This window comes from Colletes latitarsis, chromosome 14 (assembly GCF_051014445.1).
Source record: "Colletes latitarsis isolate SP2378_abdomen chromosome 14, iyColLati1, whole genome shotgun sequence".
NCBI lineage: Eukaryota > Metazoa > Arthropoda > Insecta > Hymenoptera > Colletidae > Colletes > Colletes latitarsis.
Genome location: NC_135147.1, coordinates 29,369,081 through 29,393,940, shown reverse-complemented (window position 1 = coordinate 29,393,940; position 24,860 = coordinate 29,369,081). Strand labels below are relative to the sequence as shown.

The 24,860-nt window shown below is 37.9% G+C and overlaps 8 protein-coding genes and 1 long non-coding RNA gene across 12 annotated transcripts; 6 read left to right on the top strand and 3 right to left on the bottom strand.

The window, feature by feature from the left end:
* The first annotated feature begins 221 nt into the window (after positions 1–221).
* Positions 222–4,866, top strand: Ssrp (structure specific recognition protein). Of its 2 annotated transcripts, XM_076782146.1 has the most exons (15): positions 222–433; positions 527–677; positions 995–1,180; positions 1,323–1,538; positions 1,817–1,992; positions 2,063–2,198; positions 2,292–2,395; positions 2,522–2,650; positions 2,884–3,175; positions 3,265–3,423; positions 3,506–3,640; positions 3,725–3,916; positions 3,986–4,210; positions 4,365–4,439; positions 4,607–4,866. In XM_076782146.1, the coding sequence occupies exons 2-15, from the start codon at positions 627–629 to the stop codon at positions 4,727–4,729; spliced, it is 2,199 nt and encodes a 732-aa protein (XP_076638261.1). In that variant the 5' UTR covers positions 222–433; positions 527–626; the 3' UTR covers positions 4,730–4,866. The 2 variants fall into 2 exon arrangements, with proteins under 2 accessions (XP_076638261.1, XP_076638260.1); XM_076782145.1 differs by lacking the exon at positions 222–433 and having other exon boundaries at positions 453–677.
* LOC143350217 (uncharacterized) lies at positions 2,169–7,381 on the bottom strand. The gene is made up of 4 exons (XR_013081071.1): positions 7,245–7,381; positions 4,939–6,636; positions 2,386–2,412; positions 2,169–2,307 (listed from the first exon to the last, which is right to left on the bottom strand). It is a non-coding gene; the product is annotated as an uncharacterized LOC143350217 (long non-coding RNA).
* Positions 5,576–6,729, top strand: Dph5 (diphthine methyl ester synthase). The gene is made up of 4 exons (XM_076782161.1): positions 5,576–5,710; positions 5,838–6,014; positions 6,109–6,433; positions 6,508–6,729. Exons 1-4 carry the CDS (start codon positions 5,576–5,578, stop codon positions 6,708–6,710), a joined length of 840 nt encoding a protein of 279 aa, XP_076638276.1. The 3' UTR covers positions 6,711–6,729.
* LOC143350199 (uncharacterized) lies at positions 7,180–13,298 on the top strand. The gene is made up of 4 exons (XM_076782125.1): positions 7,180–7,726; positions 7,797–11,215; positions 11,280–11,407; positions 11,488–13,298. The coding sequence occupies exons 2-4, from the start codon at positions 7,798–7,800 to the stop codon at positions 12,316–12,318; spliced, it is 4,377 nt and encodes a 1,458-aa protein (XP_076638240.1). The 5' UTR covers positions 7,180–7,726; position 7,797; the 3' UTR covers positions 12,319–13,298.
* On the top strand, positions 13,239–15,734 carry LOC143350215 (uncharacterized). Its single transcript, XM_076782167.1, has one exon. The coding sequence runs from the start codon at positions 13,239–13,241 to the stop codon at positions 13,602–13,604; it is 366 nt and encodes a 121-aa protein (XP_076638282.1). The 3' UTR covers positions 13,605–15,734.
* Qbp-1 (Queen brain-selective protein-1) lies at positions 14,078–19,026 on the bottom strand. Of its 2 annotated transcripts, none has more exons than XM_076782164.1 (4): positions 18,854–19,026; positions 16,658–16,724; positions 16,377–16,539; positions 14,078–16,313 (listed from the first exon to the last, which is right to left on the bottom strand). In XM_076782164.1, exons 2-4 carry the CDS (start codon positions 16,708–16,710, stop codon positions 16,131–16,133), a joined length of 399 nt encoding a protein of 132 aa, XP_076638279.1. In that variant the 5' UTR covers positions 16,711–16,724; positions 18,854–19,026; the 3' UTR covers positions 14,078–16,130. The 2 variants fall into 2 exon arrangements, with proteins under 2 accessions (XP_076638279.1, XP_076638280.1); XM_076782165.1 differs by having other exon boundaries at positions 16,392–16,539; positions 18,854–19,020.
* On the top strand, positions 14,268–20,699 carry LOC143350210 (uncharacterized). Of its 2 annotated transcripts, XM_076782159.1 has the most exons (4): positions 14,282–14,406; positions 19,022–19,094; positions 19,595–20,006; positions 20,119–20,699. In XM_076782159.1, exons 1-4 carry the CDS (start codon positions 14,392–14,394, stop codon positions 20,609–20,611), a joined length of 993 nt encoding a protein of 330 aa, XP_076638274.1. In that variant the 5' UTR covers positions 14,282–14,391; the 3' UTR covers positions 20,612–20,699. The 2 variants fall into 2 exon arrangements, with proteins under 2 accessions (XP_076638275.1, XP_076638274.1); XM_076782160.1 differs by lacking the exon at positions 19,022–19,094 and having other exon boundaries at positions 14,268–14,406.
* Positions 20,700–21,150: 451 nt separating this feature from the next.
* Mrpl40 (mitochondrial ribosomal protein L40) lies at positions 21,151–22,451 on the bottom strand. Its single transcript, XM_076782162.1, has 5 exons — positions 22,065–22,451; positions 21,906–21,989; positions 21,655–21,825; positions 21,393–21,591; positions 21,151–21,291 (listed from the first exon to the last, which is right to left on the bottom strand). The coding sequence occupies exons 1-5, from the start codon at positions 22,100–22,102 to the stop codon at positions 21,169–21,171; spliced, it is 615 nt and encodes a 204-aa protein (XP_076638277.1). The 5' UTR covers positions 22,103–22,451; the 3' UTR covers positions 21,151–21,168.
* A 117-nt stretch (positions 22,452–22,568) lies between these two features.
* On the top strand, positions 22,569–24,799 carry Ctu2 (Cytosolic thiouridylase subunit 2). The gene is made up of 3 exons (XM_076782149.1): positions 22,569–23,125; positions 23,301–23,611; positions 23,682–24,799. Exons 1-3 carry the CDS (start codon positions 23,064–23,066, stop codon positions 24,782–24,784), a joined length of 1,476 nt encoding a protein of 491 aa, XP_076638264.1. The 5' UTR covers positions 22,569–23,063; the 3' UTR covers positions 24,785–24,799.
* The last annotated feature ends 61 nt before the right edge of the window (positions 24,800–24,860 follow it).

Genomic DNA, 24,860 nt, shown 5'->3' with positions numbered 1-24,860 from the left:
TGCATCGTAGAATTCTCGTCGGTAAGCATGTGCAATTCGAAGAATCGATCGCTGTGATCCTAGCGACGAGTTGCTATCACAGACGAGATATGCGAACAGACCTTACACCACAGACGAGGTATACGAGTAGACCTTCCACCTTATGGACTTTCGCGGCCCAATCTGACTGCCATACCGACCTTAACATTCGGAGGTAATTTTAGCGTCCTCTCTTCATGGATGGCGGTCAGTTGAGAAACTATTCACCACGAGATTTCAGATTTCAGTTGTTAAGAGCGAGAAGGCAAATGTGAGCCTTTCTCTCTCGACTCTCACGAGGCGGTCCGAAATTACTTCGGGCAGCTTCGGAATAAACGAGAAAGAGGGCATGTGTCAGTTTGCCTTTGTCGACTTTCCGAAACTCCACGAGCTCACGTACGCGTGATCTGGTATGGTGAGTAGGACACCGGGTGCTGAATCTGGCATCTCTACTTAGTATACTTAAGTCTTGGGTATATTCTAACTTCTCTTTGTTTTCATTTTGAAGAAAACGCGGCTTGAAAGATACGTTGATTCCAAAGTTATATGTTTAGTCTTGAAACACTAAAGGAAGATAGTGAACAAATAATTGTGAAACGAATTCGAAAATGGATTTCTTAGAATATCCCGATGTAATTGCAGAAGTCAAAGGAGCTATGGTAAATATTTTATTTATAAAATTTTATAATTAATACGTGTACTTTTGTTGCAAACTTTAACCATGCGCATTTTTCATTTTGTTTTATTTCTAGTATTATTTATACAATTCTTTTTTTTTGAGGTTAAGGTTAAAATTTCGTTTATACGTAGTTGATAATATTTTTCTACATTAATAGTAATCTACTTTTTTACGTCTTAATATTAATTCAATTGTTTATTACAAATAACATTCGTTGTTGTTACAATTCATACATAACTTTAGTTTATACATTGATCAGTTAATCTTATATTTATTTAAAATTTCATTTATATATAGACTCCTGGACGACTGAAATTGACCGATCAACATCTAATTTTTAAAAATCAGAAGACAGGCAAAGTAGAACAAATTTCAGCATCTGATATGGAAATGGTAAATTATCAGAAATTCATCGGTACCTGGGGTTTGCGGATATTTCTTAAAAATGGAACTTTACATAGGTTTCGTGGCTTCAAGGATACAGTAAGGATTTTTGTAATAATGAAGTTTTTTTAAACTACATTAATCATTAAAGTAAACTACATTAACCATTTAAAATATGTTGAAATCGGTTATAAGATATTTAATAATTTAAATTGTAAATTGAATATAAATTTTGTTGCAGGATCAGGAAAAAATTGCAAAATTCTTTGCACAAAATTACAAAAAAGATATGTTAGAAAAAGAACTCAGTTTAAAAGGTTGGAATTGGGGCACAGCTAGGTTCAATGGTTCTGTTTTAAGTTTTGATGTTGGTCATCATACAGCTTTTGAAATTCCACTTTATGATGTTTCTCAATGTAATACCGGAAAGAACGAAGTTACATTGGAATTTCATCAGGTAAATTGTAAAGAATTATAAAATTCCGTATTCGATTATTTAATTTCTGTACTAATCGCGTCATATAATTATCGCTTTAATTAGAACCCGACGATACTTGTGTGCGATACAAGTATAACTGGATACCAGATATGACAGTAGGAATATTGAAATGACGATTTTCGTAGTCTATACTGAGATCAAAGTTTCCGACATGTATCTCATATGCATATCGCATACAAATATCGTCGTGCGTAAGGGCTCTTAACATGAAAGTTTCAATAATAACTTTTTATCAGAACGACGATGCTCCCGTAAGTTTAATGGAAATGAGATTCCATATTCCAATTAGCGATAGCGCAGATCAAGATCCAGTAGAAGCATTTCATCAGCAAGTCATGGACAAAGCTTCTGTTATTAGTGTCAGTGGAGATGCTATTGCCATATTTAGAGAAATTCAATGCCTTACACCTCGGTACATATTTATATTTGATCTGTAAATGGTTGTCAACTGTTAAAATTAATTTTAATTTTCTTTATTTTAGTGGCCGTTATGATATAAAGATATTTCAGTCATTCTTTCAATTACACGGTAAAACTTTTGATTACAAAATTCCAATGTCAACAGTTTTGAGGCTTTTCCTTCTACCACACAAGGATAGCAGACAGATGTATTTTGTGGTAAATTATTGTGTGAACATAAATACACTCATTTTTTTCAGGATGATTATTAACTTTTACATTATTGTTTTCTTAATATTTATATTTCCCCAGGTCAGTTTAGATCCACCTATTAAACAGGGTCAAACTCGTTATCACTACTTGGTGTTATTGTTCAGCCAAGAAGAAGAAACTTCTATTGAATTACCTTTTTCCGAGTATGTTGAATACAGAGCTATTAGAAATTTGTATTAAAAATATAAAATTAATGTCATTAAACAATATCAGGTTTGATAAAGTTCAAATATAAAATTGTAATTTATATGTTTGATTATTTTTTACAGGAAAGAATTGAAAGAAAAGTATGAAGATAAATTACCAAAAGAGTTGTCGGGACCAACATACGAGGTGTTAGGAAAGGTAATGAAAGTAATAATTAATAGAAAAATTACTGGACCGGGAAATTTCATGAGGTAAATTTATTTGTAAAATATATAAGATGTTCGGCAACAAATATTCGAAACATTAAAGGATAATTCTATATACTAAACTAAAACGAGATTTTAAATGATAAAATTACAATTGAAAGGTAACTTCCTCTTAATCATCATCCCTAATCATCCCCTTAATGTTTCAGACATCTCTTGCTAAACATCCTGTAGGTATATCAAGGATGTTTTAATTTTATTATATTCTTAATTTTTAGTCACTCTGGAGCACTTGCAATTAGTTGTTCCTTCAAAGCAGCTGCAGGTCACTTATATCCTCTAGAAAGAGGTTTCATTTATGTTCACAAACCTCCAATTCACATACGCTTTGAAGAAATAGCATCTGTAAATTTTGCTCGTGGTGGAGGCTCGACCAGATCGTTTGATTTTGAAATTGAATTAACCAGTGGTGTGGTTCACACATTCAGTAGTATTGAAAAAGAAGAGTATGGGAAACTTTTCGATTTTATTACATCGAAGAAACTCCGTGTTAAAAATAGAGGCAAGAGCGTGAGTATAATGAATTATTTCTTTTCAAAATATTTTATTTCATAATTGTTAAAAATCATCTTAAAAACTTTTTTTTATATTTGTAATAGGATAAATTGAGTTACGATAATGACTTTGGAAACAGTGACCAAGAAGACGAACCGGATGCTTACTTGGCAAGAGTTAAAGCTGAAGCACAAGAACGGGCTGCAGAAGATAACCAGGATTCCGAAGAAGAATCTACCGATGAAGATTTCAATCCTAATCAAGTATGATTATACTGTATTTTTAGAATGTTAATCAATTTTGCTTAGCTTTCTATGTGTTTAAAAAATACATATTTCTGTTTAGGATGAGAGTGATGTGGCAGAGGAATATGACAGTAATCCCAATACTTCGGAAAGTGAAAATGATTCTGATGCTTCCGGAAAGAGTCAAAAAAAAGAGAAGAAAGAGAAGAAGAAAACGAAATCTGCAAAAACGGTGGTAAGTATTGTGTAATTTGTAAAAATGAATCGTAATCAAATTTTGAATACGAAAGAGTAACAAAAAAGTAACAAATTTCCTTAGTCAGAGAAGCCTAGAAAATCCAGAAAGCAAAAGAAAGAAAAGGACGAGAATAAACCCAAGAGACCACCAACTGCTTTCATGATTTGGTTAAATAGTACTCGAGAGAAAATTAAAGCAGATAATCCTGGAATTGCGGTTACAGAGATTGCCAAGAAAGGAGGAGAAATGTGGAGAGAGTTGAAAGACAAATCTGTAGGTGTATAAATAAGTCACTTATTTTTTGTTTATTATTATTTAATTGTGTTTATAATTATCATTTAGGAATGGGAAGAGAAAGCAGCAAAGGCAAAAAAAGAGTATGCAATTTCGATAAAAGAGTACAAAGCCAGTGGTGGAGGTAGTCAAACCAACGATAAGAAAGAAAAAGTAGATAAGAAAAAGAAAGATATAAAGAAAGAATCTCCTAGTAAGCTTCTATCAAAAAGCAGTTTCAAAAGTAAGGAGTATATTAGCGAAGATGAAAGTAGTAGTGATGAAAATAGCAAGGTACGAAAATAAATAATTCAAAGATGAATTTAACGAATAACAATTATTTGCAATACTTAACATTATAAATTTAGATAAACGAAAAATTATTATTTTAACTTGAATCAAACCTATTACATATACACTTAGTTTTATGTATTCAATATTTATACAGAAATCAGGAAAAAAACACTCTGATGAAGACAGTGATGAAGAAAAAGAGAAGAAGAAAGGAGACAAACGTAGCGCGGTAATAATTTTATTATCTTACTTTTTTAAACAAGTTAACTTTAATTATATTGCAACTCTATATAATATAGTTTATGCACGTCTAGTTAATGAAAAGTACTTTTTCAATTGAAAAATTGGTTAATAATTGTATGAAGTTTGTTAGTAATTGATTTAATTGTTTTTTAGGATGATAATGATGATAAAGTAACAAAGAAAACAAAAAAAACCGAGTCTGACGAGGGCAGTGAAGAAGAACCTATTGAAAGCACTCCACCATCCAGTGATGTAGAATCTAAGGATAGTGACTAATTACAAATAAACACACTACTTTTGGTATTTCTAAAAGCATTAAAGTATGTTTGAAACTTCAAACTGTTCAAGAAAGCTACTAGACTGTATTCTATTAAATATATAACATTTGTTCGATTTGTATTTATTCAAATATTTTTTTTAATAAATATTTTCGAGAAAAATGAAACAAAACTTTCATATTTTAATACTTCTTAGCATTTACATACGTCGGATAGTAACGATGCTGCTGCAGTCGAGGTTCAAAATTAGACACTACTAACGACGAACTTTATTAACGTTTAACGGCGCGACGGGGAAAGCTGACACATACTAACGCACAAGCCACATGTTACACCAGGTAAGCACTTCATGCAACTTCGGGAAATCGATAAAGAACGTGAATAGGAGCCTTTCCTTCTTGCTCTTGAACAGCTAAAGTCCGTCTTCGTGGCATACAATTTCGAATCTCGAGGGCCTGTTACATCCCAGGCATGTTACATTTCGAGCCATATAGGCACATACATATAAGCAAAGTCCATAATAAAAGAAAAATTTACACGTAAATACAAGTTTTAAGACCCCTTGATCATGTTTTAACTATGAATGAGCATATGTATAATGCCTGAAATCCTAGGTGTCGGCTTTCCCCACCACTCCGTTAAACACTAAGGAAGTTCGTCGTTACTAATGCCGACGTCGATGCGCTCAATTATGCCAGATCTGGCCACACTGCGCATGTACAAGTGCTTTGTTTTTTGTCGAGTACACGTGTTTTTGCACCAACGACTAATCTTTTAATATTGTGTTATTGATTTACATATTGAACAATAAATATCGTGTAACAATTCGATAAACTAAAGGAAAATGTTGCATGTGATTGGTTTGGGCCTTGGCGATGCAACGGATGTTACTGTAAAAGGTCTTGAAATTATTCGAAAGTGTGATCGTGTTTATTTGGAATCGTACACGTCCATCTTAAACACTACATTGAAAGATTTGGTAGGTATTAAAAAATAATAGATACAAGTTTCTTGAATATGCCTTGGCGAAACGATACATAACTTTGTTGTGTCGTACTTTTCGTGTGATGGTAGGAAACCAACGATAGCATGTTTTATCGAATTAGGAACAATTCTATGGACGTTCGGTATTCGTAGCTGACAGAGAACTAGTCGAGTCTAATGCGGCCGAGATATTACCGAAACATGAGAAAGAAACAGTTGCTTTTCTTGTGATTGGCGATCCGTTTGGTGCTACTACGCACTCAGATTTGATATTACGAGCTCGAGAAGAAAACATAGAAGTAAGAGAAAAAATATTTATGTAATTTCTACAATTTTAAAAATGATGAAAGATTATTGAGAATCACTGACCAAAATTTTTATTGCGTCATTTAGGTAAAAGTTATTCACAATGCATCTATTTTGACTGCAATTGGTTGTTGCGGTCTCCAACTATATCGTTTTGGAGAAACAATTTCCATTCCATACTGGAGCAAAGATTGGCGACCTAACAGTTTTTACGAAAGAATTGTATCCAACAAACAAAGGAACTTGCACACACTTTGTTTGTTAGATATTAAAGTGAAGGAACCCACTCCAGAAACTATAACTAAAAAGAAAAAGGAATATATGCAGCCACGATTTATGAGTGTTTCAGAAGCTGCTAGTCAACTGATTGAGACATTCCAGGAAAAAGCCAAAGAAACTGCAGAAGAATTAGGTGAGCTACAAAGAAACTCTGTTTCCTAATCAATATAAAATGTACAGAATGTTCAAAATTGTATGGTTTTGCAGTTCTCGATGAGTCTACCATTGTAGTGGGGTTAGCTCGTGTAGGCTGGGATAATCAACGTATCGTTGCCTGTTCTCTTCGAGAAATGGCATCGGTCGATCTCGGCCCGCCTCTTCATTGTTTAATTATTCCTGCAACGGAATTACATCCTCTGGAATCAGAGTTTTTGATGCAATATGCATTGTTGAAGCAACACACACTATAATAAAATTGTATTGCTACGACGTGCACCCTTCGTTTGACCTCCTTCTCACGAAATATTACTTTCCTTTTCACAAACAACAATTTCCCCGTCGTCGTTCGCGTCGAACCTTTGTTAAAGTCATATAAAATACCTATCGCTTCTTTAGAGAATTTTGAATAGGAGAGACTGTGTTACATTACCAAGTAATGTAGTAATAGGCAACTACAAATCGGTCACAGAAATGTATAATTCACAATTAATTTGATCGATTTTAGTTTTGGCAACTGTGGTGTAAGAGTCATAATTTCATTCGAATTAACCACAAGACAAGTGAAAATTACCGGTATCGTCTCGTGTTGTCCTCTATGAATGATTTCCGAACAAAATTTGATATCTTGCGAACCAAGGTAAGCAACGAAGGTAACTCATTAGGTATCAGGTTTAATATTTTGTAGTGGAACTGTTAAATTAACGGGTTCGGAGAAACCTAATTACAAGTAAAGTTTATGTAATATTTTCATAACGTATCAAACAAAGAAACACCAAGTTACATACTTGTACGATTTTTATGCTTTACAGAAAGAAATCGATTAAATCGCTAGGTGTGCGAATTTAAGCGACAGTGATTGTACGTATACTAACAGGAAAGAAATGATAACGTCGTTGGCAGCGGTAGGGACGATCGATTTGTTGAGGTATTGCGCGTTTGCTTGCACCAAGGTTACATCATTGTCGAATGTCTTCGATTCATGAACGGGAAGGTTAACAGTTTAGAAATAAAATCATAGTAAATTTGGTCTGACAATGCGTAACTTTTTAAATAGTTTACAGTGACACGAGTGACAACAAAAAGCCAGTGAAAAAGAAAGCGTACGATCGATTTCTTGTACGCTCGCAAGCACGTAGTTTCGAGTTTGTAGTTTATACCGCTGTAAAGTGCTTTTGTTTCCGTCCATTAATTTTTATATGGCTTTCTACGGATCCCGTGCTAGACAATTGAAGGGTTTGCCGTAATAAAAAGGCAGCTCCGCTTACGGGTAATTTGTGTGAACGAAAATCAAGTAATGTTTCGAACACGCTATTAATTTATTTAAAGTTTGAAACTAGTATGGCGCTACCGGAAACGGGATTTGTAATTGCTCCTCAAATACCTCGAGGCTTGGCTCCTGCCGTCGAAGGACTTGCAAGGGAAATATTGCGACACCAACCCCGCGATATTTATACATTTGCGGCCCATCATTTCGAACAGTTGGTGAAATTACGAGAAAAGGAGCGTATCATTGGCGTTTCGAAAATATCCGATCGCGTATCGTACAACGGCAAAGATTGTATCTTGATCGGCCATAGCAACGTCGATCCTCATGATTCCAAATACCATAGCGATCGAAGAATCATAAATTTTATTGAAGAAACGGCAGCAAAGGAACTAAGAAGACCGACGAAACTATCGAAAAGAAGAAAGGAGGCAACGAATAGAAGCGGCTGGTCTATAAATGAAACTGTCAAGGTAATCAAAAGGCACGACTACGAGAACAATGCCAAAAAGAAGAAACATGGGAACACGCGAGTGTCTGAGAAAACGAATGAGAAGGAGATTCACAACTGTCCCGAACAATGTTCGCCGCGTTCTTCGAAGAAAATCACACGGTGTCGATTTCTCCGGTCTTCGTCCGCCGGGGATATACTTGCGAAATCTATTAACCGCCAGCATAAAGGAATACGAGAAAAGTTCTGCGACTGTATCACTGATGCGGCGAATACGTCCAAAATAGAAATCGAGTACGCAGGGAATGGTAAAAACTTGAAACGACAAAAAAGCGCCGATCAGATCGAGTGGATATGCTCGTCCGGGGATCCGAGAAGAAGTCAATCTCTCGTGAATGTTAGATCGAAAAGAAATGGATCGGACGCGGAGAAAGGAACGCGACGAAATCGATTGGATCGGTTAGAAAAGCTCGAGACCGGTGGCGTTCGAAACGCAGAAGTCGTCGAAAGGGAAGCGAAAGATAGCGAGAAGGAGGAAATATTCGATGTCACGCAAACCGATATCTTGGAAAATATCGGTGTCGATCGAAAAATCTCCGAAGATGTGTCGCCAACGAAACGAGAGGCCGCGTTGGAGACGTCTGTCGTTCTTCCGTCAGTCGTCCCGAGGCAAAGTTCTAGCAGATATTCGAGAAATGGCTCGCGAAACGACGCGTACGAATCTATCGAGCAAAACGATCCAAACAATTTGGTTTTGCCGCCCATTTCGAGCGACGCGACGAAACCGATCAAGAGAGAAAATAACTTGACGTTACCGGCTTTGGCGACGGCCACGGAGATTCAACGTGATTCAAATATCGAGAATGAAAAGCCTTTGGAGATTTCTGATCGTAATTCAGCGGATGCGCCGGTGGAGAACGAGCACGGAAACGGAAAGGATGCCGCGAGCATCGAAACGGAGACCAGCGACAGGGACATCTTGGAAGAATTGGAAATTACGCGATGCTCGGATTCACGGGGACTGGAAGTCGATGAAATATTTAAGGATAGCTTGAACGTGACGCCAGATTCGGTTGAACTTCCCCAGAGGCCGGATTCGTTGGAGCACGTAGAAGACGGGGACGCGTCAACGGCGGTGGTCGAGGAATTTCCTGAATCGAACGAGCTTAAGAAGAAGTTAATTGAGATAGAAATGGTTGAGAGGAGTATCGAAAATACTCTGGTTTCTTCCGTAACGGGAGTAGCATGTTACGACAACGATCGATCTACGGTGTCGTCTCCGATGAAACATTCGTCGCGTTCAGGGTCGGAAGAAACTCATACCGACGCGATAAACGAAGCGAAGGAAGATTCTATCGAAAAGCAGCGGCTCGCGGAAACACCAGGAAACGACAACGAAGGCATCGAAGCTGAAACAAATCAAAAAAAGTCGGATGCCGCGGAAACTTTGTCCTCGAAAGATGGGGATGTCGATCGATCGGAAGTTGGAGGAACATCCGGCAATCCATCGAAAGACATAGATCTTACGTGTTACGTTCTTACGGAAGGTTCTCCCTGCGAGATACCAGAATCGGTAACAACCGTGATCATCTCGGATAAAACGCTTCGGGACGATAATACGGTTTACGAGCAAGATCACGAAACGATCGATGATGTTTCTCGTTCGGGAAGGACAACATTACGTCGTGTTCGTCGTGAAACGCAGAGAGAAGAATCTCATCACGACGCAAATCCTTTCGGAGAGTATATATGCCCGGAAACTTATGAATATTCGAGGAGCATGGATGCATATAACGTTGAGTTTTTACGGGACATAAAAGCTGCTGACGATAAAATGGCCGTCTATCACGATCTTGGAAACATTAAAGAGGAAGAGGAAAACGAGAAAGAAGCATTGGATAAATTGAATACACGATCTACGATGTTATCTAGCGACATTGTTGCCATAGAATCCGATTCGGTGGGAGAAACGTTAGAGGCGGGCGGAAATAGGAACGAAGTGGAATCGATTACCGAGGCAAGTTCGAGCAATTTGGATCGAAGCAGCACCGACGTTGAAAGCACGTCGCCTCGAGTCACGTGTACGACGGACGTACATTCAGAAACGTTCGAAGGAAATTCCCCGAGAGTCGAAGATACGGGGGAACAGAACGAACAACGAAAAACGTCTTCTTCGATCGATGTACCCGGACCGTACGTGCCCGAACTGAACTTGGATTCTCTTCGAGACGCAACGATATCTTCGATCGAAGATAGAAGCGATTCGAGGAATCTTGAAAATCAATCGGAGAAGGAAACTGACGACGATATTACTCTTCGCGAAGGCGAGAAAACTTTGTCCTTGTCAGATACTCCGGAATCGGAAAAGAAAGCAGCGTCCGACGAGGACTCGTCCAAGAGCAAATTTCTTCGCAAAGAACTTTCCATCGATCACGATGTTAGGGTCGAGAATGACACCGAAGACTGTCTTATCGAGCTCGAAGACAAGTGCATAGGTACGGTTAGCGAGAACAATGGAAAAGATTCTCCTAACGTCGAAGAGGAGATTGCAAAGGAATTAATAGAGATCTTGACTCTCGAAACGCCGATTGCTCAAGAAGAAGTCAAGACTGAGAATAATACTGTTGACTCGATGAACGACTCGTCGCGCTCGAATTGTACGAATCAACCAACAGACAACAGCGATCTTGCGATCGAACTTGATCCTTGCATCAATGAAATAGGATCTATCGATCGCCCTTCGACCGGAACAAGTTCTCTTCGAGAAAAGACAAACGGCGATGTTTGTGAAAAATATGAAGAAGGAAGAATTGATACCGAAGATCGTTCGTCGAGCGAAAGAAGAGACGATGTCGAAAGCAATGTCGATGAAATCGTGCATGTTTCTCGTTCGGTGTCCCTCGAGACAGCCGAGCAAGTAGCAACCGATAGAGTCGATAGTCTTGTAGAAAATCAAGATCGATCGGTAAAGGGTCAAGATTCCGAAGTTTCAGATTTAGAAAACAAGTCATTGGATGCGGCTGCTAGAAGAATTCAATACTGTGAGTATTCCTACGTTTGAAATAATTAATCGCGAATCATAAAGCACGAATTTTTCTCCACAAGGGGCACGAAGATTTCTAGTTGGCAAGCGTCGACTACGAAACATCGATAAGCAACAAAGTCAGCAAGATTCCCCGAGCCCCGCGGAAGATCCCAGTGCAACGTCGTCTTCGACTCGAGAGTCCAACGAAGTATTTTCCATTTATATACAGTTTGATAAATTGCAGAGATAAACGATAATTTTTTAAACTTTGTCTTTTGCTTTTTTTAGAAACAAATCAAGGAGTTGGCTGTTTCGGACGATCAGCACCAGGAATGTTCCGGCGAACGAGGGAAATCCGAAGATAACGAAATACCTGAGACTCCTAAAAAGGCAGAGAACGAGGAATGGTTGATAACCGAAAAAGAAGAGTTAGAAACGCAACAAACAGACACGATAAGTACATCGATCAACTTAAGGCATACTGGGGAATTTCATGATTCTTTACCGTTACCTCTTTTCGAAGTCTCCAAGGGCCAACTATCGACCAAAGACGTTCGCGCTCTGAACAACACGCGCGAAACTACAAATCCTTGGTTCTCCCTCGAGCCCGGTGCATCGTGTTTCAATTCCGAATCTCCACGAGCGGGCGTTTTCTTCGCCTTCGATTTTTCGAATGCCTTTCGACCGGTCGAAACCAAGCCAGATGATTCTAAATATTACTTAAATTTTCCACCCTGTATCGTCCGTGTCGAGCGGTCCTTCGACGAGACCAACGCGACCAGCGACGATACGACGATAAAACTTGTCGATTCCGACGATATTCGTGAACCGTTAGCGCTCGACGAAGCACCAAAGTCCCTCTTTATAGAAGAGATTTTGGACGTCGACCAAGAGAAGCAACACGCGTCGACGGATTCGTGCAAGACGGTGATCGACTTCCCTAATGGCGATGATGAACGATCGGCCGATGAAACGGTACACATCGACAGAAACACTAATCTGTGCGAGAATTTGTCTCCTGACTCTTCTGCGATCGAGAGTGACAAAAGTCTAAAGGATGAGACGAATAAGAAGGTGGAAAATGTTGAGGAAACTGAGTCTCCGAGCACGCAAAACTAAGTCTTTCGACACCTTTGGTAGAAACAGTGTTAAAACTTATTGTTTTAAGGCGAAACGAGCTTTTTTATTCTATAGATATGAAAAATAATCTTATGCTGTACCGTTCGTTTAAATAGCCTCGTATCTTTTAAATATATTATCTTTCAGGGCTTCTTATTTTCTGTTTCGTTCAGGCCTGACCGAGACTATTCAAGCGAACAGTACTGCACGTATTGAGCGGTCGCGACGCTGTTCCTCGATTGAAAAGTGCAACGCGTGGGTGGAATAACCGATCGGCCGACGGAGTTGAACGAATTGACACGATCATTCCTTGGAATCTAGATACGAAATTAGACACGTTATTTCTGCACATTCTTACACACTCGTTACGAAAACGTAGCTACGAAAATGTCAAGAACGGCTCGCCAAGGCGAATATCGCGTACCGTTCAGCCGCGAGGAAGGAAAAGAAACTCGAAAAGCACTGCGACGCGGTTGTATCGCGGAAGAAAAGTCGGAGCCAGTCAAAGAGCTTAAAAGGAAACGCATGCGCGAACGCTAGGGGTTACGTATTTTCGACGAGTTACGCGATTGTCCTACAGTATCGTACGCGTGTTCGTGGATATTCGCAGTCGTTCCTACGGAATAGCATCCACCGGTTCTGTCTTGCGCCGTCTTGGTTCGACTCGTTTAGAAATCGTATAACGGCGGATATTTTTCTACCGATTTCCGTTTCGAATCGCGCTACAACATGTGGAACTTTCCCGACGACGAAAGTGCATTTAGAATTTACTTTCGAGACATCCTTGTTTCTTGACACTTGGAAAGTTACGTTGAGATACGGTGGCAAAGACGATCGCAAGAATGAAACGTTGTTTCGTTGTTGGGGAATGAGATAGAAGAAAGGATAAAGTGAACGTCGAGTATCGTTGTGAGCCCGTCATGCTGCAAAATTCCGACCAAGATATGACGAAAGCGAACGTAGCAGCGACGAAGATCCAAGCTAATTTCCGGGGTTACCGAGTACGGAAACGGATGAAAGAATCGAACAAAGAAGCGAGATTAGAGTCGTCGGGCGCAGTCGATCGTGAACGGAAGCAACGAGAGGATGACGATTCCTCGAATTTGGAGAAACGAGACGCAGTCGCGGAATCCTTGGAGGATAAGTCGGCGACTAAAATTCAAGCCCGTGTACGCGGATTCTTGGTACGGAAGAAACAGCAAATAGCCCGTGAGGCTGCAACCAGAATCCAAGCAGGCTTTCGTGGCTTCAAAACCAGGAAACTGTTGAAACAAAACGAACAATGACGTACTGCTGTGCTTCTCCCCATGTGCTCTCTTTCTATTCACTTTTCGTTCCTTTCGTTTCTACGTTATTCACGGTTTACTCGTTGCGTATTTTACCAAGCGTCACGTTAGTTGTTAATAGATAGTAGCTTGATCTGCTTGTCGACAATTTATCGTCCGTTTTGCTGAAAATAGGTGTCACGAGTGTTGTTTTGTCGTTCGCGTATCGCTGGTGCGCGATGCGATGTCTTTGAAAACGAAAGGTTCTCGCTGGCTCGCTGGGAATTACAGTGTCCAAATAATTGCCAAAATTAAACGTTCTATTTTTGCACCAGCAAGCAAGATCACGAGTATCTCGAAAATAAAGGAAATTTCGCGCGAGTGTACGGCGGAATGACTACCCGGAATCATCACTTTTAACGCGTGTTCCGCGTTAACGAGCGTTTCGAACGACGTTCCTCTGTTCTTTTTTTTTTTTTTTTTTCTTTCGACCATTTACGTCGATCGCTGTCGCCATCGTCGCATTTGCACCGCCAGTGATCCCGTCGCGGCGAATGGTATCCATAATTATTGGGGAACAATCGAAATAGCATCGGTAGCTACCGACGATGTTGGCAACGACATTGACACTGCTATTGCAAGCGCGAAAATATTTGTCGAGCAACCAGTTAATTTCTAACCGTCCGACAGTTGAGTCCCGACGAAGCTCGGAATGTGATATCTCATTTTTTCCCCATTTCTCTTTTTATACAAATATTCCGCAGTGACGTCGTACAGGACTGTCCCCTTCGATATTTTTGTGCCTTCGATGCGAATCTTTGAGGTATGCAAAGAAAGAACCGGCTATATACATAGTTCTGTCGTTTCTAAAACTAAATCGCTACGCGCGCGAACAATTTTAGAGGAAGCGTTGCCATACTGCTTTCGGGGTGTACTTTGTGCGCGCGTTTTATCCTTAACACTTTGATGGCCGCACGTTTCACGCGACGCCAGCTATTTTTCGACCCGACATTTTTTTATTCGACAGTTTATAAATACTCGGAAGTTTTATCGTAAAGAGACATTAATTTTCTTTAGATGTTTCTTCGGTCTCGGTAACTTTCGTTGGAAACTATTCCTGAACTATGATTCATGGGAAGTGAAACTTCCGGTTGACTCGTTTAAATTTAACTCGATACACTATCAATTACTTTTGAAGAATTGTCGACCGATTCGAACGCGAAGAGCTTGATATTTGTAGACCAAAGTGAGGCGCACGCGGATACTAAGAATATTATTATAAAGAATCGTAAATGTAGAGATATCGTAACGAGCGTAAGAGATAGAACTTGAACCTGAATAAACGCAATAAGTTGAATGGATGACGACGGTGACCGAAACAGTAAAATCACGTACACGTGACAGTGGCCGGCAAAATGTTAAGGTCCATTTATCAAGCGACACAGAAAACACAACGATAAGCTGGCACAGTATGCAACCGTGTATACGAAGTCGCCTAAATTATGCGACGAGCATAGAAAATAATTCTAAATTGTCTCAAATGCTTCGAGGCATGTCTCGTCGCGTAGAGTCCCCTTTATATCGAATGGGGGCGTGTTGCTTCAAGTTTGTACGAAAGTAAAATTATGCTCGATGAAAATTACTTTGAAAGAATGGGAATGTATATGCGCGATAAAGATACAATGGAGGGAAAAGAAAAAACGGGAGAAGAAAAGACAACAGTGTGGGGGGTGAAACGTATGAAATGAAGTTTTTAAGTAACCAGGTCGAATCTTTCGCCTCGTTTTTATTTACGAAATACAGAGTATGGGTTGATATATGGTACGACTACTTTCTTTTTCGAAACGTCCAACGTAGAAAAGTTTGCCTGGAAAATATTTTATGTCGGTTTAAGGAAGTTTTCTACTGTATTGTTCATTGTACTGTAATCCTTTCGAATCAATGCGTTATACAGTGGAATGCTACCTTAACGGTGAAACGTGTGAAAGATAAGAATGAATACGTCCGATTAGATACTATTTTCCATAATTGGTTTTTATTATGTCAAACGAATAAAATTTCTTCGAGCGAAGTCGCAGGTATTTTAGTTTGTAGTTGATAAAATGCAAATAAATGTATCGCTCGGATAAATGTAAATTCGACGATTGGTAAGCGCTGTTTCGAAAATTTGTTCCACCTTTAACCGCCGTTCACCGTCTCTCTTTCTGTCTTTTTCTCTCTGTCAGCCTTCGGTTTCTGTTCTTCCCTGTTCCGCTTTTGTTCGCTTCCCATCTTCTCTGGTCGTCTAGAGCAGACAGTATTTTGCTCGCGTCCTGTTTCGCTCCTTTCGTGTCAGTCTTCGTCCGACGTTGATCCGGACTTTCGATCCGTATCGTAATAATCGTCGTACTAGTTTCTCTATTATTAGATTGCGCGTGTATTCGATAACCATAATTAAATAAAACTTTCAAGCCTTCGGTATTCCTCCGAACTTGCCTAATTTAACAATATTTAAATGTTTCGTTTCGGTAATCAGGTATCCGTCCGGCTAACGACATAGTCAGAACTTTACGATTCAATTGGCGGTACTCGATAGTCAAATGGATTTTCGTGAATCGTACAGTCATGCTGTTCTCGCATACAGTTAAGGTCTGTTACGCTGCACCCTGAGCATCGGTGGCATTTGCAAAACATACCCTCGCCGCAAATGCCGTACCTATTTGCCTGCCCTCCGCATATCTCACCAAGACCCTGAAACAAAATGTATTCGATTTAAATTCGGTCTGCGTGAAATTTACAACATAATACAGTAACAATTCGATTACTGACCTTTTTACACACTTCTTCGCCGCAAATTGATGAGAACGTGAAACCAGCTGGACACTCGTTGCACTTGTTTCTACAGATACGTTCTTCGCAGGGTATCTCTGATTCTATTTGTAGTCTGGTCGGTGGATACCCGAAACATTTGTCGAACCTAATTAAACGTATTATTTTTTAAATTTAATACTGTCGGTTCCCAGAGATCAAAATGTCGTGTAACGCGTTAAGATTTGATCCTATTTATCGCTAATTATAGAATTTGAAATTCTTACAGAAGGGCAATGACTAGTAGTACGGCTATGCAAACAGTCTGGATGGCCGGCATTTCGGTTGCTGGTTCTGAAACAGAATTCAAACGTAATCAGTCGATATATCGGTAAAAAAAAAAAAAAGGAACGCGTATAGTCCGCGAAACATTAGTATAAATTGTCCACGCTATCGACGGGTAGACGGGTCGAAAATGATTTTTACCATTTCTAAAAAGAAAATCACCAACCAAGACTTTTTCGCTTTCTAGCAGGTGTCTTGGCCAATGCCAGAGGCGGAGATTTTCTGCTAGAAGCGGCGAAAAATCATTTTTCACCCGTTTTACAAAGATAACGCGCGCGTCGGGTGCAGCGGCAACCGAGAACCCGAAGATTACCCAAACGAAACGAAAAACCTTTCTGTTCCCTTATTAACGAAATAGCGATCGCGACTCTTATCTCTACCTATTTCTATTGCTCGTTCCTATTCGATCCGATACCTAATGCGAACATTTCTGCAGAATTAACACCGTAATGCAACGAATCGAAACAAATGCAACGATAACGTATCGAACGAAGGAAGCCTCGATAATCGGCCAATAGGACCACCGCCCGGTACTGTCAGATTTCCGGTTTGAACTAGTTCGTGGAAAGCTGAAACAGAGATTCGATGCTCTAAAGATCCATCTATCTAATCGTTCATTCTTTGGATCTACTTCTGTAGATGGTAGCGCATAGCGTAACAACGCGAGACACGAAATGCAAAAGGCGAGACGAACACAAATCCCTCGGCGCGGCTACGTTTGCGTGACGTATTCACGGTTTTACGAGCTCTTGGACGATTCTGAGGGCAAAGATTGCTGCCAAGCAATTTATCGATAGCTAGAAGCGAAGAGACAATTTTCCTCTTGCTCTTCGACCTTTCGTCGCTACACAGCTTCGCCGCCTTGCTGTCTTGCCATATCAGTCGAAGACGTTTTTGTGAATCACTTCATTCGCGCAAGAAAGCGATTCTTAACCACCGGTCAACAATGCGCCGCGAGTCGATTTAATTTTTTATCAATCCTTTGCGCTACGACAATTTTTATTAATATAAATTTTATTCGTGTACTTTGTAAATTGCGTCATCCAAAATGAAATTTAAATTAAGTTACAATACGTATCGTATATGTCGCCTGTGGAGTACAAAGGGTTAAAATTCTTATAGTTATTTGTAATTAAGGAATGTACCAAATTTTATACCAGTTATAATTGCGATTATAATAATAATCAGGATTAAATTCGTGACTTGGGGATATCTGGAAAAAAAAAAATGGCGGCGGTATCGAAGCTCGAAGTATGAGTTTCTCGTATAACAACATGCTGCTAACTTATTTGCTTATCAAGATCTGGCGAAATTTCGGTACGGATGACAACTACGATTTTAAATCTATTTGCCTTGGATAAGCGGCGTATTTTCCTATCGGTTCTAGCGTCTGTTTTTCTAGATTTTACTTTTCGAGGTATATCTTGGAACGTTCCATAACGCTTAATATGGTGTATTGTATACATATAACTTGGACGCATACGCGTTAATCTATGGACGAACCGAATATTTAAGAACGAGAAGTTGCTTTGAGCTTGACGGTCAAGTCAGACGGAGCAGGACGTCCCCCTCTGTTTCGTATACTAAGAATAGCAAAAAGGATTTGCGTTGGTTGTGATCGATGCCAGATTCTCTTTCAGAATTTCTTCTCCGCATTATCACTACCTGCCTATCTACCTGCATATTTCCTTTGCTTTTCCGTTGCCACTGACAGACATATCGTTTATCGTTTACCCGAAGGGTATACAAGGTGTTCGCGGGAACGCTAGCCAGCATTTTTCTCGAAAATGATAAACGTATTGAAAAAATGAGAGAGGGTAAAGTTTTATCGTTTTTTATCACCAGCATAATAGCATACTCCACCTCTGTTTACCTGAACCGCTACCCTGTTCTATTTTAATTTCGCCGATAGCGTTAAAAAGTTACGTTTACATTTTTACTCAATTTCGGGGCATTTTATCCCTCGCCCTTCGACCTCTCCCGCTCACTTGCTTTCCTCTGTCTTTCCGTCCTATTACGTTCCTTTTCGTGGGGAAAAAATGATAAATGCAAAAAAATACACAACAGAGCGAACCGCCGAATTTACCAACTAGTAACGAATAATCGTTATAAAAGCATACAATGCATTCGATGCTCACCCTATGCAAATATTCCAAATGTACCTAAACAGTAACGCCGAATTTAATAGTAACGATTAGTTTTCTCTCTACCTGTTCCACGGTAATATTAAAACGCTAAGACACGATTATTGAAAGACGAAGAGACGTTGAATGTGCTATTGAAGCCAAGTACGCTTTGTTTTATAGGGACGTGAACAAAGGGAGAGAGAGAGAGAGAGAGAGACCATGAACGCGCGCGCATCTGTTCATCCTAGAAACTGTATATACCTACGTATTGTATCGTTTTTCCCCAAGAGACGATCCCGGTTGCCATGTGAAATCCTTGCTTTCCATTCGGGTTCCCTCCCCCCTATATCATAAATATTCTTCTGGGCACGTCTTCTCCGATTTTCGCAGATTTTCTTGATGGGCGTCTATTAATATGCAAATGTTCTCGCTTAGATGTTACGAAAAACGGAGATGATCATTCATCGATGCGTTATTTGCACTTGTTACGTTCGATCAACAATCTCACCAAATTATAATACGTTGTCAATCCTATTAACATAATGTATCCATGAAATTGTTGCCTCAGTAAACCAAGATGAAGTTTTATATTATTCACAGTCCAGAATGAGAGAGAAAGGAAGGAAGAGAGATTTCAATTTGATCCTACAAACATACCCCAATGAAAAATTCAGCTTACTAACGTTTATTAATTACCGCAAACAATTCGAGCGAAATGTTCTTCTCTTTTCTATTACATGTTCTTTTGCAAAGGTTCTATCAAGATGATCCCGCGACGTTTGAGCCGATTTCTGACACGATTTTACGAGCCGATCGATCGAGGGGAGACTCTCTTTCTTCAAATGAAGAATATTTCTGTGATGACAAACCAAATTGTATTCCTAGTGCTGGCCGATCGAGTCCTTGTACCAGAATCTAAAATGACGTGCCTTTATACGTTGATGTTTTACAATGTAATTACTTACTGCGTTAGTTACATCAAAGAATTAATCGAAAAAGAAGATTGGTCACCGTATGTAACCCTCACGGAAAGATCCAAGATTAGGCATTTAGCTATGTCTGCTACTAAAATAGTACTCGAATGGACCAAGGCCGTTACCTTTATCGTTACGATAACATTTATGCTTCTCGTATTTGGTTTGGAGCAAGGTCTTCAAAATTACAAGTAAGTAACGGCCAATAAAATAATGAAAGAAACAAATAGGAAATCAGATGTAAAAGGAAGGCGAAAGTGAATACCTACCGATTCAATTGTTCGATATGCATTCTTGTTGTAGACCATCGACATTTTACACGGTAATAACATGGATTTATTATTCAGCGACGGAAAAAATTTTCGTCGAAATGTTTCCGTCGATTCTCAAGTTTTTTCAATTGGACACTTTTGAAAACATGGAAGAACTTTATGCTCCGGTGATATTAAGATCGTTCACTATAGCTACCTCGGCTTTGTTCGTCTTGCTACTTGTACCGGTAGCATCCTGGAGATTCTTATTCATCGCTACCTACTTGAACGTTTATTTGAGATTAAAAGACCTCGTGCAACAATCTGGCGCTACGCTGCAACGCGAACGTGAAATATTGAATCGTTATAGGAAAGCGACGCGCGAAGAAATTACAAATTTCGACGACGTTTGCGCTATTTGCCTTTGCGGTATGACCAAGGCAAGGATAACACCTTGTCATCATCTTTTCCATGCAGATTGTTTACGCCAATGCCTCAAGACCAACGACACGTGTCCTACGTGCAAAAGGGAACTGACATCGTGATCGCATCAACATATATTTTGTTACTTCTACACATTGTTTAAATCGTAATATATTCGCTTCCCAATGAATTTTCTTGTATGGCAAACAAGATTGAAATCCGCTTGTTCTTGATGCTCCAAATCATTTAAATAGTTAACATTTGCAGCTTGGAATACCATTGCCTCCTTTTCCAACAAGTTAGAAATTTACGACATCATTAAAAACCAAACATGTATTTATGTCCATCTATAAACGCTCACACACTAATTAAATGAAAATTCGTTTTTATTGCATCTAAATTTATACGATGTACACAGTATTATTTATACGTGCATATACAGAAGTATATATCCTAAAATAACGTATGAAACGACGAACGTGTATTGTGATGAATTCGAAACCGTAAATGTTTCCATCGTATTAACTAAATTTTTTGAGTAGGTTGTGAATTTAAATATCGATAAACATAAAAATTAATAGCTTTGCCATCAGATAAATAAATAGTTCTATAGAACACTAGCTTTTTTGTGTCCGGTAGGTCTTTATTTAAAACACATTTACTGCATTCATGTACTTATTCATGTTTCTCCAGCATATTTCACAGTAATATTTGTATAAACACCATCTGGACTATCATAATTATTTATTGATGGATTATGTACCGGTCCAACTGCACTGTATGGCAAAAAGGAATCGTCGATCTGAAAGAAAAATGTAATTTTTGAAGGAAGAAATATTTGGCAATTACTAATAAATACAAGAATCGTTTGAGATTATTTTCTAGTATTCAAAGTATATATACTTCTATTGCTTTTTTGTAGAGTTCCTCCGACGCCGCTTTCAATTCGTTTAATGCTTTTTCTTGCGAGAGCATGATAGATTCCATAACATTCACATCTTTCTTCCACTCATTTTGTTTGTACTTGGACCATTCTTTATTCAACAAGCTTCTTCTTTCTATTTCTTGTATGGACAGTGGTGTAAGAGGTCGGGATCGTTCCCTACAAAATATTGAGTTATAGATATACTGGAAATAAAAGAACAAAAAACTATATATAACATACTCTTTCTGTTCAATTAATTCAGTCGATACATCGATTTCAGTCATTGGTTTCAGCTGCTTGACAAGTCTTTGTAAACGGCGTATTTGTTTCTCCAGTTTCTTCTTCTTTCTCTCTTCTCTAGCTCTGATAATGGAAGGATCTAGTCTTCTTTTTTTTTTAAGTGGTTCTCCTCTAAAATACACACAAAAATAAACACAGTGTTCACTATCATTAATATAGCTTTATAAAAAAGAAAATTTTAAATTACTTACAAAAGCATATTGGTAACTCGAAAATATAATGGATATGCACATGTGGAAATATTGCATGGATTAACAATCGAACACACAGACAACCTATACCAATAGACAATTGTATTTAAGATTATCAATACATTTGGATCTTAAAGTAGAAATCTACTAAATGGTTACCTGGAGAAGGTATTCACCACATTTAATACACCTATCATTTCTACAAATTCCAACTATTTCAATCTTGAATATTGTTTCGTTACTTCCACCTTTTATAACCTACCTATAATTTTGAACTTTTAACTGTAAGCATGAAAACATTGTATAAAGTGTTACAAAGTAATAATTGCAAATAATTGGCGAAGTATGCCACTTAAAGTATATTTAATACTATCTACATGTGTATGTAGTAATTGCAATTAAAAACAAAATAATCTGTGAAGAACAGTAATGATAATAATCATTAACAATATATAATTTGAGAACACCAACTCGATATAAGAATATAAATATTGATAATTGCGTATTACGTAAGATAATTGGCGCGAATCTTTCTCAAAATCGAACAAATATAAAAATTTGATAGCATAAAATTTCTTTAACTTACGCATTACGTAGTACACATTAATAAATTTCAGCAATAAATAACTTTATGAAAAGTAACTCAAATTATTTTATTACCTATTACTGAATTTATAATCTATTTCTGTCTAAGGATAGAACGGAAAATATAAAATGTTACTAAAAAGAATAACAATAATAATTGGAAAATATAGAAATAATTCTATTACATAAATTATATGTATATACCCCGTAAAATGAAGATTTTGTTAAATGATACTTTTTATCGTCTATGATTTTAGAAAAACCCTACTAGACCATTGAGCGCGAAACGGTAGACAATTATTTAGTAACATTATATAAAATTGTATGTATCTATGAATCGAATGTGAATTTACATATACATACCTATGGTATGTGCAAATATTACAAATGCATACTAAAATCTGCATCGTATAAATTTACAAATATACAAATATTTATACAGTGTGTACGTCCCTTTAACCTAAGTTTTCATTAATGTCGATTATAAGAACATAAAAACTACATTAATAGCTACGAAATTAATCATTATCTCATGATATTGTTAAACACTTGTGATTAAAAAAGAAGGAAACAATGTGTTCGTTAAACATGCTCGAATGTAACACCTTTGAAACAGACGAAATGACGATGGACACGTAAGTATTTCGTTCTGCACTATATAATTTCGTATTATTTTCCAAAGAAGTGTTTTTAGTTTATTAATAAACAATTTTTCCAGTAGCTATAAATGTTCGCATAGAAAATCATGTGCTGTACCAATACTTATATGCTGCACCATATGTATACATGTTTTTATTTAATGTTTCATAGAATTGCTGCCACTGCCAATGCTGCTTCCCACACAATCAATACAAGTACATGTAAAAAATGTAGATGCCAGAATGTTAGAGTCTTATTAAGAGACAAAGATAGATATTGTAAAACTTGCTTCTTATCTATGGTAACACATAAGTTCAAAGCCACACTTGGCAAATCAAAGTCAATACGTCCAACCGATACAATACTTATTGAGCATTCAGGAAAAGCAAATTCAACAGTACTTATACATCTTATCAAGGCAAATGCAAACGAATCAGTTAATAAAAGACTTCAGTTTCTATGTAAAATACTATACATAGATGGTAAGAGGATAGTAATAGAAAACATCTGTAAACCTGGCATGTTACTGTATGTTTTTGTTTTTGCAAACAGATGGTATGGTAATGGGACGCACGCTTGAAGAACGAAAAGTTATTTGGAATGCATTAGCTGATGAAGCAGAAAGTTTACAATTACCAATATATGTTGTACCTTTAACAGAATGTACAACCAATATTCATTGCGAAGAGATACGGTCAATAAATGCAATGGGAACAACTGCAACTAGCAATGATGCAATAATGCAAAAGATTTTCAATAATTTAGAAAGCAATACAGCAAAAGATGAATTATTGCGACAACTAAAGCGCAAATTGATTGTGTCCGTGGCTCGCGAGCTTAATTGTAATAAAGCTTTTGTTGCTGATACATCTCTTGATCTTGCAATACAAGTGCTTACAGATGTGTCAACAGGAAGAGGCTGTCAATTATCTGTAAATGTTGGTTTCTCTGATGCAAGATGTACAGATGTAACTTTACTTAAACCACTTAGAGATTTCACAAGAGACGATGTAACTGGCTATTTAGAGTGCTGTAAACTAACTCCAATTTTCAGTTCCACAGATTATAATCAATCTTTCCCTAATTCTATAAGGAGCATTGCAAAAAATTTCATTTACCAGTTAGATTCCGAGTTTCACAGTACCGTATCTACGATATACCGTACAAGTGAAAAATTGGGCACAAAAGCAGAGGAATTTCATAATATGAATCTTAATAGGGACATTGTTGCTAATGCTGATATTAATGATACCTGTCTACTTTGCGAATTGACTCTGGATTCGTGTTACGTGCGTGATGAGCAATTTTCTGCCATACAAGCAAGGATATTTTCTGAATTAGTTTCAACGGATTCTGGATCAAATACGACTTTAAATTCCCCAAATTTTGACAAACAATTAACGGATAAACAAACGGAAGAAGTAAATGACTCGGAAAAGAAACTCTGTCGATGCAATAATACTATTTGTACGCCACTTCACGCGCAGCCTTTACAACCAGATATAATTGAAAAATATCTCTGTTACGGCTGCAGATTAATCTTTTTAAATTCAAATAAAAAATTCGGTTCATTACCTACTTTCTTACATAACAAAATTCAAGAAAAATTACAAATTATGCATCTACGAAAAGAAATAACAGACTTTCTATTGTAAATGATAATAGTTATATACTTATAACTCTAAATAATATGTAAAGTAATAGTATATTATTACTCTAAAGTAATAAATT

Excerpts from the sequence above, each read along its gene's own strand:
- LOC143350215 (XM_076782167.1), top strand. The coding sequence starts at position 13,239 with ATGCTGCAAAATTCCGACCAAGATATGACGAAAGCGAACGTAGCAGCG.
- Dph5 (XM_076782161.1), top strand. The coding sequence starts at position 5,576 with ATGTTGCATGTGATTGGTTTGGGCCTTGGCGATGCAACGGATGTTACT. Across the intron at positions 6,015-6,108 it reads CTCGAGAAGAAAACATAGAA|GTAAAAGTTATTCACAATGC; the intron begins GTAAGAGAAAAA and ends TGCGTCATTTAG. Across the intron at positions 6,434-6,507 it reads AGAAACTGCAGAAGAATTAG|TTCTCGATGAGTCTACCATT; the intron begins GTGAGCTACAAA and ends ATGGTTTTGCAG.
- Mrpl40 (XM_076782162.1), bottom strand. The coding sequence starts at position 22,102 with ATGATAGGTGTATTAAATGTGGTGAATACCTTCTCCAG. Across the intron at positions 21,826-21,905 it reads CGAGTTACCAATATGCTTTT|AGGAGAACCACTTAAAAAAA; the intron begins GTAAGTAATTTA and ends TGTGTATTTTAG. Across the intron at positions 21,592-21,654 it reads GAATTAATTGAACAGAAAGA|GGAACGATCCCGACCTCTTA; the intron begins GTATGTTATATA and ends AATATTTTGTAG.
- LOC143350210 (XM_076782159.1), top strand. Across the intron at positions 19,095-19,594 it reads ATCTGTTCATCCTAGAAACT|GTTCTATCAAGATGATCCCG; the intron begins GTATATACCTAC and ends TCTTTTGCAAAG. Across the intron at positions 20,007-20,118 it reads CAAGGTCTTCAAAATTACAA|ACCATCGACATTTTACACGG; the intron begins GTAAGTAACGGC and ends TTCTTGTTGTAG.
- Qbp-1 (XM_076782164.1), bottom strand. The coding sequence starts at position 16,710 with ATGCCGGCCATCCAGACTGTTTGCATAGCCGTACTACTAGTCATTGCC. Across the intron at positions 16,540-16,657 it reads CTACTAGTCATTGCCCTTCT|GTTCGACAAATGTTTCGGGT; the intron begins GTAAGAATTTCA and ends ACGTTTAATTAG. Across the intron at positions 16,314-16,376 it reads AAAAGGTCAGTAATCGAATT|GGTCTTGGTGAGATATGCGG; the intron begins GTTACTGTATTA and ends ATTTTGTTTCAG.
- Ssrp (XM_076782146.1), top strand. The coding sequence starts at position 627 with ATGGATTTCTTAGAATATCCCGATGTAATTGCAGAAGTCAAAGGAGCT. Across the intron at positions 1,181-1,322 it reads TTCGTGGCTTCAAGGATACA|GATCAGGAAAAAATTGCAAA; the intron begins GTAAGGATTTTT and ends ATTTTGTTGCAG. Across the intron at positions 3,424-3,505 it reads AAGATTTCAATCCTAATCAA|GATGAGAGTGATGTGGCAGA; the intron begins GTATGATTATAC and ends ATTTCTGTTTAG.
- LOC143350199 (XM_076782125.1), top strand. The coding sequence starts at position 7,798 with ATGGCGCTACCGGAAACGGGATTTGTAATTGCTCCTCAAATACCTCGA. Across the intron at positions 11,216-11,279 it reads TGCTAGAAGAATTCAATACT|GGGCACGAAGATTTCTAGTT; the intron begins GTGAGTATTCCT and ends TTTCTCCACAAG. Across the intron at positions 11,408-11,487 it reads CGACTCGAGAGTCCAACGAA|AAACAAATCAAGGAGTTGGC; the intron begins GTATTTTCCATT and ends TGCTTTTTTTAG.
- Ctu2 (XM_076782149.1), top strand. The coding sequence starts at position 23,064 with ATGTGTTCGTTAAACATGCTCGAATGTAACACCTTTGAAACAGACGAA. Across the intron at positions 23,126-23,300 it reads GACGAAATGACGATGGACAC|AATTGCTGCCACTGCCAATG; the intron begins GTAAGTATTTCG and ends AATGTTTCATAG. Across the intron at positions 23,612-23,681 it reads TAAAATACTATACATAGATG|ATGGTATGGTAATGGGACGC; the intron begins GTAAGAGGATAG and ends TTTTGCAAACAG.